This window comes from Amblyomma mixtum, chromosome 5, assembly GCF_055824585.1.
Source record: "Amblyomma mixtum isolate Tamu chromosome 5, ASM5582458v1, whole genome shotgun sequence".
Classification (NCBI taxonomy): domain Eukaryota; kingdom Metazoa; phylum Arthropoda; class Arachnida; order Ixodida; family Ixodidae; genus Amblyomma; species Amblyomma mixtum.
This window is the reverse complement of record NC_143016.1, coordinates 92,298,111-92,311,208: the sequence shown is the minus strand read 5'-3', so window position 1 is coordinate 92,311,208 and position 13,098 is coordinate 92,298,111. Positions and strand designations below refer to the sequence as shown.

Below are 13,098 nucleotides of genomic sequence, written 5' to 3'. Positions count from 1 at the left end.
AAGTGCAAGATGCCGGGCTAGTTGGTGTTGCATGATGAAATAAAACAGCGCAAGGAACATGACGAAACACGAAGCGCCCGTGTCTGTGTTTTGCTCCTTCGTGTTTCGTCCCGTTCCTTGCGCTGTTTTATTTCATCATGTCATTGGACATTAGATATTTCTCATGTGCTTCCTGAGTAGTCGTTGCTGTGTAGAAATGAATGTTTTGAAATGACTAGCTAATCCTTCAAAATGACTTAAGCAGAATTGAAGATTGGTGTTCCACATAGCTAATGCAGCTCAACGTTTCCAAGTGTAAGTACATGCAGGTAACACGCAAGCGCACCACTGTCAACTACGCATATTCATTGAACTCAACCACCCTTTCCAAAGTCGTTTCATACCTGTATCTAGGAATTCATATCACCAACAACCTCACGTGGTCGGAGCACATTACGAAGCTAGCAGCTGATGCTTCGAAATCACTCGGGTTTATCAGACGGCACCTTGGTTCTTCCCCACCTTCTATCCGAAAACTAGCCTACAATACTTTCGTCCACACTAAACTAGAATATGCCTCCCCTATTTGGAACCCACACCAAGCTTACTTAATCGACACACTAGAAGCTATTCAAAACCGTGCAGCCCGCTTTATTTCATCCGACTATCACACCAACTCTAGCGTTACAAATATAAAATTGTCTCTCGACATAGAGCCTCTGGTGCACAGGCGGAAAATTGCCCGTTTGTCATTGTTCCACAAACTTTACCATTGTTTTCCATCACTTCGGGGCCCCTTTTTGCTTCCGCCCCTCAGAACTTCGCGCCGTCTCTTTAACTCCATGAGCATTCTACGCGTGCACGGCTCCACTAACGCATTTAACAAGTCTTTTCCACCCGTTGCCATCGAAGAATGGAATTCATTACCCGAGTGCATTGTGATCGAACGAGATCCGTGTAAGTTCCGCATATTGCTGCTCTCGCACTTAAAAACCTGATGTTGATTATTCTTTTTGTGTTTAACTACCGTTTCATAAATGTTTGGCCACTCTGTGTGATGGGTTCATGTACATTTTTTTCTTTATATCCTGCCAGTACATGTATATAGCACTGATCGTGACCTGGTGTATTTTTGTTATGTAACGCCTCCCCCTTATGTAATGCCCAACCATCCAGGGGCCTTTAAGGGTCAATAAATGATGATGATGATGATGATAAGTGATGAACTTTAGGATGGAGTTGACTAACGTCATGCGTATTGTAAAGCTGACGGATTCTAACTGTCCTTAAGCATAAGGGCTTTAAAGTGGTTATGAATGGTGAAGTTTATGGTGCAAGATTTATGAAATTATTCAAGCTATTACCTAAGGGTGTTGATGTGACACGGCTGAAGGGAAAATTTCTTCTAAACTAGGTTTTAAATATGCTTAGAACAGCTGGTTAAACTTAAAATTTATGTCCTATGATTAAACGCCAGTAGAGGCTCCGAAATTTGGCAATGGGCAGATTTCCAGATTTACTAGGGATGAACAAATAGTACATAAAATGGTGGCAATCTTCGGCAGCACAGTCTGTTAATGGCGCTCTTTCGGCTGTGATCGACACCAAGATGATGCGACCACCACACGCAACGTGATTTCTCTGCAGGTGCCATGGGAGCACTAGCGGCGCTGCTGCTCGCGACGCTCACCGCAGTCGGGGTGACTGTTCTTAACACAGACTACGGCGAGGAAAATTACAGGAGGCCCAAAAGTGTCGTAGGGCTCCAAGGAGAGCTTGACAGTGGCAGTAACGAGAAATGGCATCACGAGGAAAGTGACGTAGCAAGATATACCGACACTGCCAGAACAAAAAACCGGGGTGAGTTTGCGGCCTTGCGTAATAAAGAAACATAAAAGATATATAAATATTTTATTGCGCCAAATTCGTCGCGGTTTTAGAAAACAATTAGGAACGCTCTTCAGGTTATAACAAGAAATATAAATTATTGAATTTCGTCGTCCTTCCCTTATACCTCGATGAGGCTGGGCATGTCGTCGACGAACATATTTTTTTTTCGTTTCGTCTCTGTAGATAAAATAATGCCACAAATGGAAATATGTATGCTAATGTTAACCGCGTTACGTGAGGAACGAGAGCATCAATATTATGTTTAACATAAATACGCCTTAAAGATGTCCTGGTGAGCAGCGACACACGATTTCTTGAGAAGCTCAGCTTTGGCACAAAAACTGAAAAATCCCAACAAAAACAAGAGTTACATAACAAAGATGAATTTTGGATGCAAATACGGAAACGCCTTCTAGACCACAAACTATTCTTATGGGCGCAAAGCTGCCCTTATTTCTTCTTAAACCGTCTTAAACAAAGACATAATGACGCTCGATCTCGGTCGTTAAATTGTCAGTTTCGTTGCAGCTAAAATAATCGGCTCAAAATAAGTTCACCCGTATGGTCCTCGATTTCATAGCGAAACATCTCTATTCTATGCATAGAAAACGAACTTGGTATTTGTTCTGTCATGTCATTCAGTACCACTGAAGTGGATGCTGAATCTTCCATCAAGAAACCTCGAAACCTTTGTCTGCTGAACCTCATTCGTTCGCCGGGCGTTTTGGCTGCCGTAGACCGTGCTCTCGTGACCACCAACATTACGGAAGCGAACTAGACACGTTGCTCTCTTGCGCCTGGATTGCTTAGCGCATTCGGCCTAGATTTGATGACAAGCTATGACCTGTTCTCTGGTGCCAGTTGTCAGAGAGAGTACAGGCTACTAAAAATCTTTTCCCAGAGAGAAGAATTGACTTATACCGAAATTTGAATTTCAAGATCACACACCGATATTTCTCTCCGAACTAGTATGCTTTGTAGGCTTTCAAGAAGTAATCTATCTTCACCCCCGTAAACAGAACTTCCTGACATGGTAAAAGCTATTTTAGGTACCGATTTTAGCGCACGGGCTTTGTTCAAGACCTCTGATTTGGCTTCATAAGGCCAGCTCAACATAGGCACTGCACTGAAGAATATGAGAGCCTGGCTTCACTATTCCTCTTCTTTGCACACAGTGGGGAGAATTGGAGCGCCATCTGAAACGAAAAGTCCGGAAGAACTCCTTCGGGAAGATGAGAGATTACGCCACACTACGCGCTCAAGGGAACCCCCACCCTTGGTCTGCTTCCTGCGCGGCGAAGGTTTCAAGCAGTATGGAATCATGAATTTCGTGGTGAACAGTGTGCCCATTGAAAAGTGTACGCATCTCGTCTACTCTTACCTCGAGACGGACAACAGGACAGGGAAGTTTATATTCCGCAAGAAGGGTCTGGTGAACGACAGAGGTACGTAGCTGGCTTCACACCACGTTCATGCTGAGAAAGTTATACGTAGGGCAGTGACAGTCATGGTGAGTTTCTATTCAATGTTACGGAATTGCTTGAGAAATTGCCTGTTGAGGAAAATATAGACTTTGCTTTAACTTAACCTCGAGAAGGGTGGTTGAATTAACATGGATGCATTTTTTTTGACACGCACACAGCCGCTGTGAAACTGTTTGTAAACAAGCTGCATTAGTCGCCCGTTCATTTGTCGGGGTAGGAGCATGTTAGACAGCGTCAATCATTAGGTCGACACTATAGTGTTTAATACCGCGCGATTTAAGAAAACATGGTCGACGTAGCAACCTTTCACCAAAGGCGGCGCAAATAATTGGAGCATGCTACATGGTGCGAAAGAGAATAAGTAGACGTATGAAGGCCCATTTTTGAAAACGCTTTCATTAGTTAGATTTAAAAACGGAATCAAATCCGCATTAAATCATAAACCTACCGAATGAATTGAGACAGAGAAGCGGATCTGACGTTTTTAGAAGGATTGTAGCATTTCCCTGCTCACTGCTTTGAAGATATGCAACTTATTTAGAAAAACTCTTTAATTCATAGTGCCACTGAAGTATTAATTTCCAAACACCGGCTGTCCCGTCAAATTTGACAGCAATTTAGGTTAGTCATTCCAGAATTGCATAAAAATAAAATAGAGGCAAGAGACAGAGAAAACCACAATGCAGATCAGTGTGGTGAAAATAACGGGGTTTTGGCTGGCTAAATTCTGTGGGAAAAAGAAGACGGGATATGAGATGAAATGAGGGAAAGAACAGGGATGAAATTCTGAAGAAGGAGGGGAAGCAATGCCGCTGGTTCCGCTTAGTCACAACCTATGGCGAATCCGACTGCTTTGCCCACCATCCAGTAATTTTAACCTCCGTCGGCTGGACAGAACAGAAGTGGCCAGAGAAAAAGCAATAAAAGATCTATGTTAGAATTAATTAAGGCATTAGAGAATGCGAAAACGAAAAGGAGAGCCTTCAGTCTTTCAGACAGCTACATGCATTTTTGCCCATCCTGTTTAAGAGAAATTTTTTGAGAGTTATTAACTCGTAGCGTTTGTAAAGCAACTCGTAAGTATCGTCGAAAAAAAAATGCCTTTATATAGACTGCAGCACACTGTCTTGAACGGTTGGCACCTTGAAATATAGGAGCCCAAACTCCTCCTTCTCCTCAAGAGTTGCTTCGTTGATATAGCCCGAAAACGAATTCTTCTTCCCCTCTCCCCCAATCACACTTATTCTTTTCCCAAGGCCCGTGACAGTCTTCGTACTTCGCTGCTCGTAGCATGCACGCTGTTCGTTTGTTACGTCACCGGTGACCAGAACCAGGCATCAGCTTTGTAAAATTACCTGTCATTCGAAATTAAGCAAACAAGGAAGGGGAATGAGGGGCTCGTGGTAAATATGACAGAAGCCAACAGAAAGTTGGTCCGTATATGTATTTCTCTTTCCGGCCATACGCACTCCGCGAGACAAAAAGCATTGCTGAGGTGCGCATGGCAGTGTGTACAAAATGATTGTTTTAATACTGCTTTTGTTAACATGGATGATTTGGAGCTTTTTTAACGGTATTATACTTGGCGTGTAGTAAGATCATACCTTTAGGACTAACTTACACTCTTAGAGGCCGAAGTCTAGCAGAGCCTCCACGCTTTCTTTGGGAAGGCTCTTCCCCCAGTTTTATCGATGGGGTCTCTCACATTTTCTTTTTTTATTGCGGTTTAGAAGTGAGCGTCTATTGAACGTCAGGAACCTAGAACTGCCTCACTGCAGCTGTGGCTAATCTGTTGCACCGACTAGCGCCATTACTGAAACATCGGACGCTTGCGTCACAAAAAAACGACGATTCCCGGATTCGTTTATCCCATGTGGACGTCCATGCCTCGGTGAAAGTAGAGCAATTACGATTGAAAATGAGAAGATTACCTATCGTGGTGTGGTGACAGTCATGTTGTTTGTTGGAATTTCCCGTCCCTCACTTAGCGTGCCCTTCCTCAGAATAGCCAATTGGACCCCTTCAAACAACCGGCCTCCTTTCCCCCTTATCTCTTCGCTCTTCATTAAGATATCGAGCATGTGCTTATAGTGCAGCTACGTTGAGTCACTAACGGTAACTATACCCATGTGAGTAGTTACGCACAGCAAACGTAGTTTGCTTACTTTCTTTTTCCTATCTTTCTCGTGACAGTTGTGCTCAAGAAGATGGCCCTGCTAAAAAGGGCAAACCCAAAGCTCAAGATTCTCTTCAGCTACGGTGGCGGCGCGCACATGAACAGCCTACTGAACCGTCTGCGCACTCAGGAAGACGCCGATAATTTAGTGGACCGAATTAATTCACTGATAAGAGTAAATCACTTGGACGGTGTCAACTTCCACCTGGAGGGACCCGGTCCTTCTGTCTACAGCAAGAAAGATGCCGACCGGGTTCTGCACTTCTTAAAGGTGACCATAATGCTTAATAATACCTGCCATAAAATTATATTTCGCCCACGGGCTTTCGCTCACGATCACTCTGAGATATGATGCCCTACTCCTGCCTTAAAAATCAGGCTTGATTTTCGGCAAAATAAGATAAAGGGGGCAGATTAAGGTTTTATTGAAGCCCTTTACAGGAAAAGATTTTTCTGTTGTCTTACCGATAATTCATAGCGAAAGAAGCGGCACAACAAAAACATGGCGTTTTGAGCAAAAACGGAGCATAAAGTCGGGCATCTGAATAACGATGAGCAATGTGCCTTCAACCGCTCAAAACCGATTCTTGCGCGCTATATGTCTCAGTAACCTTTCAAGTCACCTTGGTTCCGCTGCCGAGTTTGAAATGAAGATAGTGACTGTGAAGCGAAAAAAAGATTGCTTGCTCCAAAAAATGTTACTTCAAACTATTTCAGGTATTTAGTAAGAATGCACAATTCAATACAACTCAGGCTCGACTGGAATGTTTGTTTATTAAGTGGTAGCGTCCACTCTTGAGAAATTTGTTGCGGCTGTGGCAGCTAGAGCTGACTTCTGCGACATCAGGAGCCATATGCTGTAGATTCATGGCTCATGGTAATGGTCTGTTAGCGCACTGGTCGATACATTTTGAGCCATCAGTGTTGCTGACGTCACGGGCATGTGTCAGTCATAAAGCGCTTTAGCGTGCTCGGGGCCGCTGATTTGTTGACGCGGCCGACAGATTCCCGACCACTGCCGCATTTTATTAGGAAAACAATCCACATTAAAGAAGCATCATTGCAGGAAAGCATAAAAAATTTATAAAACTTTTTCTGCGCTGTATGTTTGGTTTAACGTTTAGATGACCAGTTTGTACGAAGTTTTATGTCGTAAGCAGGCAAGTTACTTTACGAACTAACTGTTGGTTCGAAGCCGAAACGTATAAATATTTGTTCAGAATGAACCCTGGGACTTCCCTGGCGTCGTCTGACACCGCGCTTGACTAAAATTCACCACGATAGAAACCACCGACATATTGCTTTTGTAGATTCCAGAGAAGGGTTTATGTGGTGTATTGCTCCCTCAGTTGGAAAATAAATGGCCTATAATAATAAGCAAGTGAGAATGAATTGCACTAAGGTATTTGTTTGGGCTAGTCGGTACATTGTACATTGTACATTGTACAAGTCGGTACAATCATCACTGATGCTATATCTGTTGATTGTGCTCCTTTTTCGCCTATTTATTGCGTGCGAGCAATAAAGCATTTTAGTCGCAAGTCAGCGCTGTGTTTGTCCCTACCTTAGTCCTGTCTTTCGTTGCGCTGTGCCTTCAGTTTTAACAAAGTGACAATGAGTTTGACTTCTCTGATTAGAGAAGCAGATCGACAACCAGGTGCAACACAACCATCGTTGCACTGCTAAAGCGGAGTATAGGCTAATATATCACGTAGCTGTGTTGTCATATTTCGAGAAATACTTTTGCATGCAAGAGCGCGTACGCTACATCCTCCGTCGGCGGCAAAATAGCATCCCCATTTTTTCGAGCTGACAAAAAATAATTTACCTAGTGCTTGAAAAGTGAGCTAGAGAAAAGTTTCACCTATTTATTGCCCTTAAACAGGTGAAGAAAAATAAATAGCCTTCTATTCTAGGGCAAGAGTCCTCGTCAAATAAAACGTGTCTCTTAGAAACTGAGCAGGTGAGCCTTGGTGGTATGTAAATGCATTTCTCACACGCCCTGGTTTGCAATGTTCTTTGCGTGACTTGAGTAATCGCTGTGGCATTTTTTCGTTCTTCTTGCTTTCGCTGAGCAGAAGCTCCGCTTAAAGAAGATCTACAGCGACTTCTTGCTGACAGTCCAGATGCCCGCATGCCGGGACCCCTTGTGCGACTCGATACCGAAGCGTGACCTAGCCAGGTAAGGGCAGTACATCCCGCCGACACTCTTTACTACTTGGATGCCAGTAGGAACGGTAACTATAATTATGCGTTGAATTGAGAATTCTGCTCGCTCATGAGGGCGAGTTGCGATGGCGAACGGTGGTTGTGGTAGCAAGTTCAAAGGATGCTAGCAAAGGATGGTAGCAAGTTCAAAGGATGCGAGTTCAAAGGATGCCGGCCGTCGCACTTGTAGTCTTATGTAATCTAGGATCCGAGCGCCTCATCGCGGGGAGCGCCGTAACTTGTATAAAGAAGTGGTAGGGGTTTAACGTCGGTAAACAGAATAGACGTTCGAAAGATGTTCATTCTTCAAATGGAGAGGACCCTCAAGATCCGCCTTAAACGTGTGACGCGGCAGCTTTAGTGGGTTAATGTATGCATGTATGCAGAATTGGTCATTGCCTACTTTACAGTCATAGATCGCGGCGAATCATCATACCTCTACCAGCGCAATGACGCAGCGGGTAAGCGATGCGCCACTGCGCTGGCAGTGGCTGTTTCTATCGCATCCAATGTAAGGACTGTGCCACCCATGTTGCTCTTCCCGAGGAACCTCTCGCGACTAATCATTAATTTAACTACCTCCTGCCAGGGCAGGTTTTGATGACGCCACAAGGTTGCGTGATCGAGGCGGCGGGACGCCCTCCTCCCATTGGGTACAGATGGCGCGGTGGTCCTCCGAACTTACCCGAGCTTCTTCCTATTGTCTGCCGCTTGCGTGGCGCTCTTCCGAGCTTACCTGAGCTTATTCGGGTATACTTGGGTTAATTCGGAGCACAAGAAAAAGCAGGAGTATTGCTCGAGCTTGGTAAGTCTGAAGTAGTGCTTTTGCACTTAAAATAGGAGTTCATCGTATTAAATAAGGCGCTGAGAGCGATAAGGCGCTATCATCGAAGACTACTCGCTCCGCCCTTTGCACTTGGTTTCGCGTGGCGTTGTCAGCTTTTATGGGTTCCGCGACGCTTCAACGGAGCTGGGATATTGCCTTACGGAATAATACTTTACTAGTACTTCACCGGAAGGCCATCGGCTACTGTCTGATTTCAGTTTTCATTCGTTGGTGGGCACTTCTCGACCGCTCAACGTAATGGTGGCACAGTCTGTAACTTATTCTCCCATAGTCCTCCCGTACCCATATAAACCTATTCAGTCATTTTGCAATTTTATGAAGGCAGTATGCTGGTAATTACTACTTGGTAATTACCTTGCACCGTAGGCCAGGACAAAACGTTTGGAATGCGCGAACAAGCAGCACAGCAAGAGCCAATAGGTGCATGGCGAAACGTTCTCTCCTGCACTTGCATCCCAGAATGGTAGAGAAGGAAAGTGCGACAGAGGATTCGGAGTGAACGAACAGGCATGAATAATACAGGAGGCTATGGCCGAAGTCATGTTTACGTATACTGCCTGTTTGTTTTATTACCGAATGCAGGCTTAATTAAATATAAACTTGAAGTCTGTAAATTTATGTATACGAACAGTTACCTCGTCGTTGCTTCGTGTGAGCAAAAGGATAGGCGTTGATTTTTTTGTTCGTTCCCTTTCATCGATATGGTCGGCAACACTTAAGTGAAATTATTTAGTGCGGCCTGAATATATCCAGCGCCCGTTTTGTTTCTATCAATGCAGATACGTCGACTACATTTTTCTGATGACGTTCGACTACAATCTGGACGACCTCTCGAAGACGAAGCTCACCAGTGGGATAAAACTTGGGAATAATTCCTTCAGAGGCAAGAACACCAGCAGCAAAAATTGCTGCCCATCTTCAGACACCGTAAGCTGTTGGCTGAACAGCGCATTGCTGATGTGGCAGTGCAATGAAATGAATTATTTTAGTAAACAGAAAATTATAACCGTCGGGTGCTAATGCATATTATAAAATTAAACAAGAGAGTGGCCTTTGGTTTTAGAGTAACTTAACGTGTCATGCTCATCGCGTTTATTCCATTGGCGTTTGACCTAAACAGGGACAAGCTGTCGTGTTCATTCGATTCTAGAAAATATAAAGGATGAGGACTGTACAAAAAAGAACACGCACTGACGCTGACGCGAGCAAAAAATCAGAATAATATATAAATTGCGTTAATAGAACAAGCTCTAGAGTATTTAATAAGAAACTCAAACGCGGGAACAAGTAAAAATTTGAATGAATAGGCTTCTGTAAGAGTAGGGGTGGCAGTACAATGGCGCCTATTAAGGGGGAGGGGAGGGGAAGGGGCAGATGTACGACATGTACGGCGTTTTCGATGTTCCTTTTTCAGTGCTTGTCACGAGAGATCTATAGAATTAGAGTCTGCAGTGTTGACGCTGCCGCTTGCATGGCTGCAGGCTTTCCCACATTAAGTAAATTACGCGCAGAGCGCTGCGTTATTACCCTTGATACATCAGGACACCAGGCATCACAAAGACGCTTGCATCTCGTTATGTGCATTGATATTGCTGGGCGCAGAGCTAAAACAGCTGTGGATCTAGCAGGTCACCGATCTGAGCGCAAGGCGGTTTGTTATAGCATGCTTTCTGGTTCAGTATAGAGTAACGATTAGATTCAAGGTGCCTTCCTTTTTCGCAGCCTATGAAAACCGCAACACTTCTGCATTTTTACTGCATTTTGCTGGTTTGGTTTATGGTTTATGGGGTTCAACGTCCCAAAGGGACTCTGGCTATGAGAGACGCCGTAGTGAAGGGCTCCGGAAATTTCGACCACCTGGGGTTCTTTAACGTCCACTGACATCGCACAGTACACGGGCCTGTAGAATTTTGACTCCATAGAAATTCGACCGCCGCAACCGTGATAGAACGTGAGTTTTCTGGGTCAGCAGGCGAGCACCATAATCACTGAGCCACCGCGGCGGACATTTACTGCGTTTTTGCATTTACCTTTGTACCCCGCGGTACATACAAGGCATCTCGTTCTGATTCCACCGGCTCATGCAGGCATCGTGCCTGCAACATTGGATCTTAGCTGGCACGCCCAAATCCAGGATTGTTCCCGGAATCCCCACTTACGGACGCACCTTCACGCTCGACAACGCGGCTCACAACGGCGTCGGCTCAAAGCTCAAGGGAAAGCATCCGTTGGGCTACGGTGCCAACTTTACCAGAACGGACGGTTACATGAACTACGTAGAGGTGGGCTCCATTCTTCGTCTTGTGACTTTAAAAGGAACGTGTTTTATCCGGCCCTGTTGCAAAAAAAAAACAGCTCCTTTCCCACATTTGAGGCTTGCAAGTGTAACTGGGTATGCGAGGCTGAAATCAGGTGCAACAATGTAGTAAAGCCTGTGTGTCCGAGTTTAATATTATTAAATAGTTTGACGCTTGTAGAATAAAAACAAAAATCCATGCCAAAATTATGAACTGAGGACGGAAATGATAAAAGTAAGGGCTGACTGAATAAATTGACAGACTAAGTTCTTTAGTTATGTGCATTCTGAAGTCTCAGGCTTGTTACTGCTACGTGCAGAGAGAGGAGAAATATTTACTAAAGATCAAACTCGAGCACACAGAACACCTTGTATGCTCGTTCGTTCTACTAAACATTGCGTATGTTACGTATCTCTCCAGACATGCCGCCGGTTCAACTACTACCATTGGAAACGGCAATGGGTGAAGGAGGCGGGGATGTCGTACATAACTTACAAGGACCAGTGGATAAGCTACGACGACAAGGAAAGCGCTGATGCGAAAGTACGTCTGGCTGCTCCTCACCGCATTCTTCCTACACTTTCCTCTTAATCGGAAATGGAAGAGCAAATCACTGCAGCCTCCCGAGGGAGTAGCTGCTAACTAAAAGCAGGATGCGATATTTTGTAATGTTTTGTTTTGTTTTCTTTTCATCTGCTCCTCTGCCATTGCTCGCTGCTCTCAGTAACTTAGGCTGTGGGGGTGAGTTCACGCTGGTTTGGCGGAAGTGCGGCCATAATGCTACCTACATGCATAAACACATGACATGCCCACGCTGCACTGACGGACCGACGCTTGAGCTGACGAATACCAGCGCACGAAGATGCCCTTCGCGCACCTGATGAACTTGGTCGCAGTTATTCTTGCCTCGGGGAAAAACCCTGCGCTGTGGTTGCGTGGTTGTGCGACATGTTGGCGCATCACGGTCCTTATGACTTGGCGATGCGGCCGCGCCGCATCGAAGCCTGCTGTGCTTGTGATTGGTAGTTGGCTCTCCTTCATTCTGTTACTTTCGTTCCAAATGAATTCACGGCCGTATCATATTAAAATTACAGGTAGCTTTAGGAAACACGGCCACAGGTCACATTTTGCTTGCCTTTGCGCAGCGCTCACCGGCTTTGCGTTGAACTGGAATGCGACGCTGTTGGTGCTTGTGAGGCGCGCTCAGGATTGTGAAAGCGGTGGCCTTGTGGTACAGCACCCACCTTGCATTCGGGAGGTGCTGGGTTCGATTATCAGCGCCGCCGGGTACTCACCGCTTTTCTAATGGGTACAAGGTTTCCCCTGGCCTGGTGTTCGGCTCTTCTGAGGTTAGATTCTTGGTCCCATGAGATATTTGGTCCATGACCTAATTCGGGTTAGATTCTTGGGCCCATGAGATATTTGGTCCATGTCCTAATTCGGGTGAGATTCTGGGAATCTCGCCCAAATTAGGTCATGGACCAAATTACTGATTGGTCGCCTCGCGGCCAATCAATAATTCAAGTGCCACCTGCTATGCTGGGCAGTTTGTTCTGCTTGAATGGACCGGACAACCGACAACGGTGAAATCGGCGAGGGGTGGGAGGGGGGCCTTTAGTGTTAGCGCACTAAAACAAATGCAGGTTACCCACACCCTACCAGAGTAGCGGCGCAAGCGGGAAAGCGCGCCAGCTTGCCGACCCACCAAGTGGGCTGCTTTTCGCACCAAGCCCAAGAGAGGCATAGCACACGCCCTCCTGGTGTGAAAATGGACGCTTCGTTCTGAGATCACAGGGTGGCGCTGGGGACGAAGCGATGCATCTGAGCCGCGGCTGCACGTCCTGGACTCTTCTGACCCAGTCATTACTCTACTAACGCTGGGCATTTATGAATCTACCAAAAGAACCAAACCGCACATGGGTTTACAGACATTGAATACTAGGCTTTCTTACATATTTTACTGCACAGTGCCTTTTCGAGATGGCAAATACAACACGACTCTTTCTTGACTCTGCGGGTCACTACTGGTGGAGCCATCCCTCATCCATCCTGTATTTATACGCATGTAAGCTGGGCATGTACCGATGCTCAGGGCAGCAAGAAACTTATTCCACATCCGGGTTGTTTAGATCCTGGAGCATGGACGCGGGAACTATTAGTGCATTTGAGATGTTTGAACAGCGTTACAGTATGCCATGCGCCGCTTCCGTCGGGGCG

General features: G+C 45.4%; 1 protein-coding gene across 1 annotated transcript in view; it reads left to right on the top strand.

The window, feature by feature from the left end:
- Positions 1 to 13,098, top strand: part of LOC149343041 (putative chitinase 10) — a 53,767-nt gene that overhangs the window by 20,049 nt on the left and 20,620 nt on the right. Inside the window, exons 4-9 of the mRNA XM_089546881.1 lie at positions 3,045 to 3,314; positions 5,547 to 5,800; positions 7,608 to 7,711; positions 9,364 to 9,511; positions 10,672 to 10,866; positions 11,302 to 11,424. Coding sequence (XP_089403007.1) covers positions 3,045 to 3,314; positions 5,547 to 5,800; positions 7,608 to 7,711; positions 9,364 to 9,511; positions 10,672 to 10,866; positions 11,302 to 11,424 — 1,094 coding nt within the window. The remainder of the gene's footprint in view (positions 1 to 3,044; positions 3,315 to 5,546; positions 5,801 to 7,607; positions 7,712 to 9,363; positions 9,512 to 10,671; positions 10,867 to 11,301; positions 11,425 to 13,098) is intronic.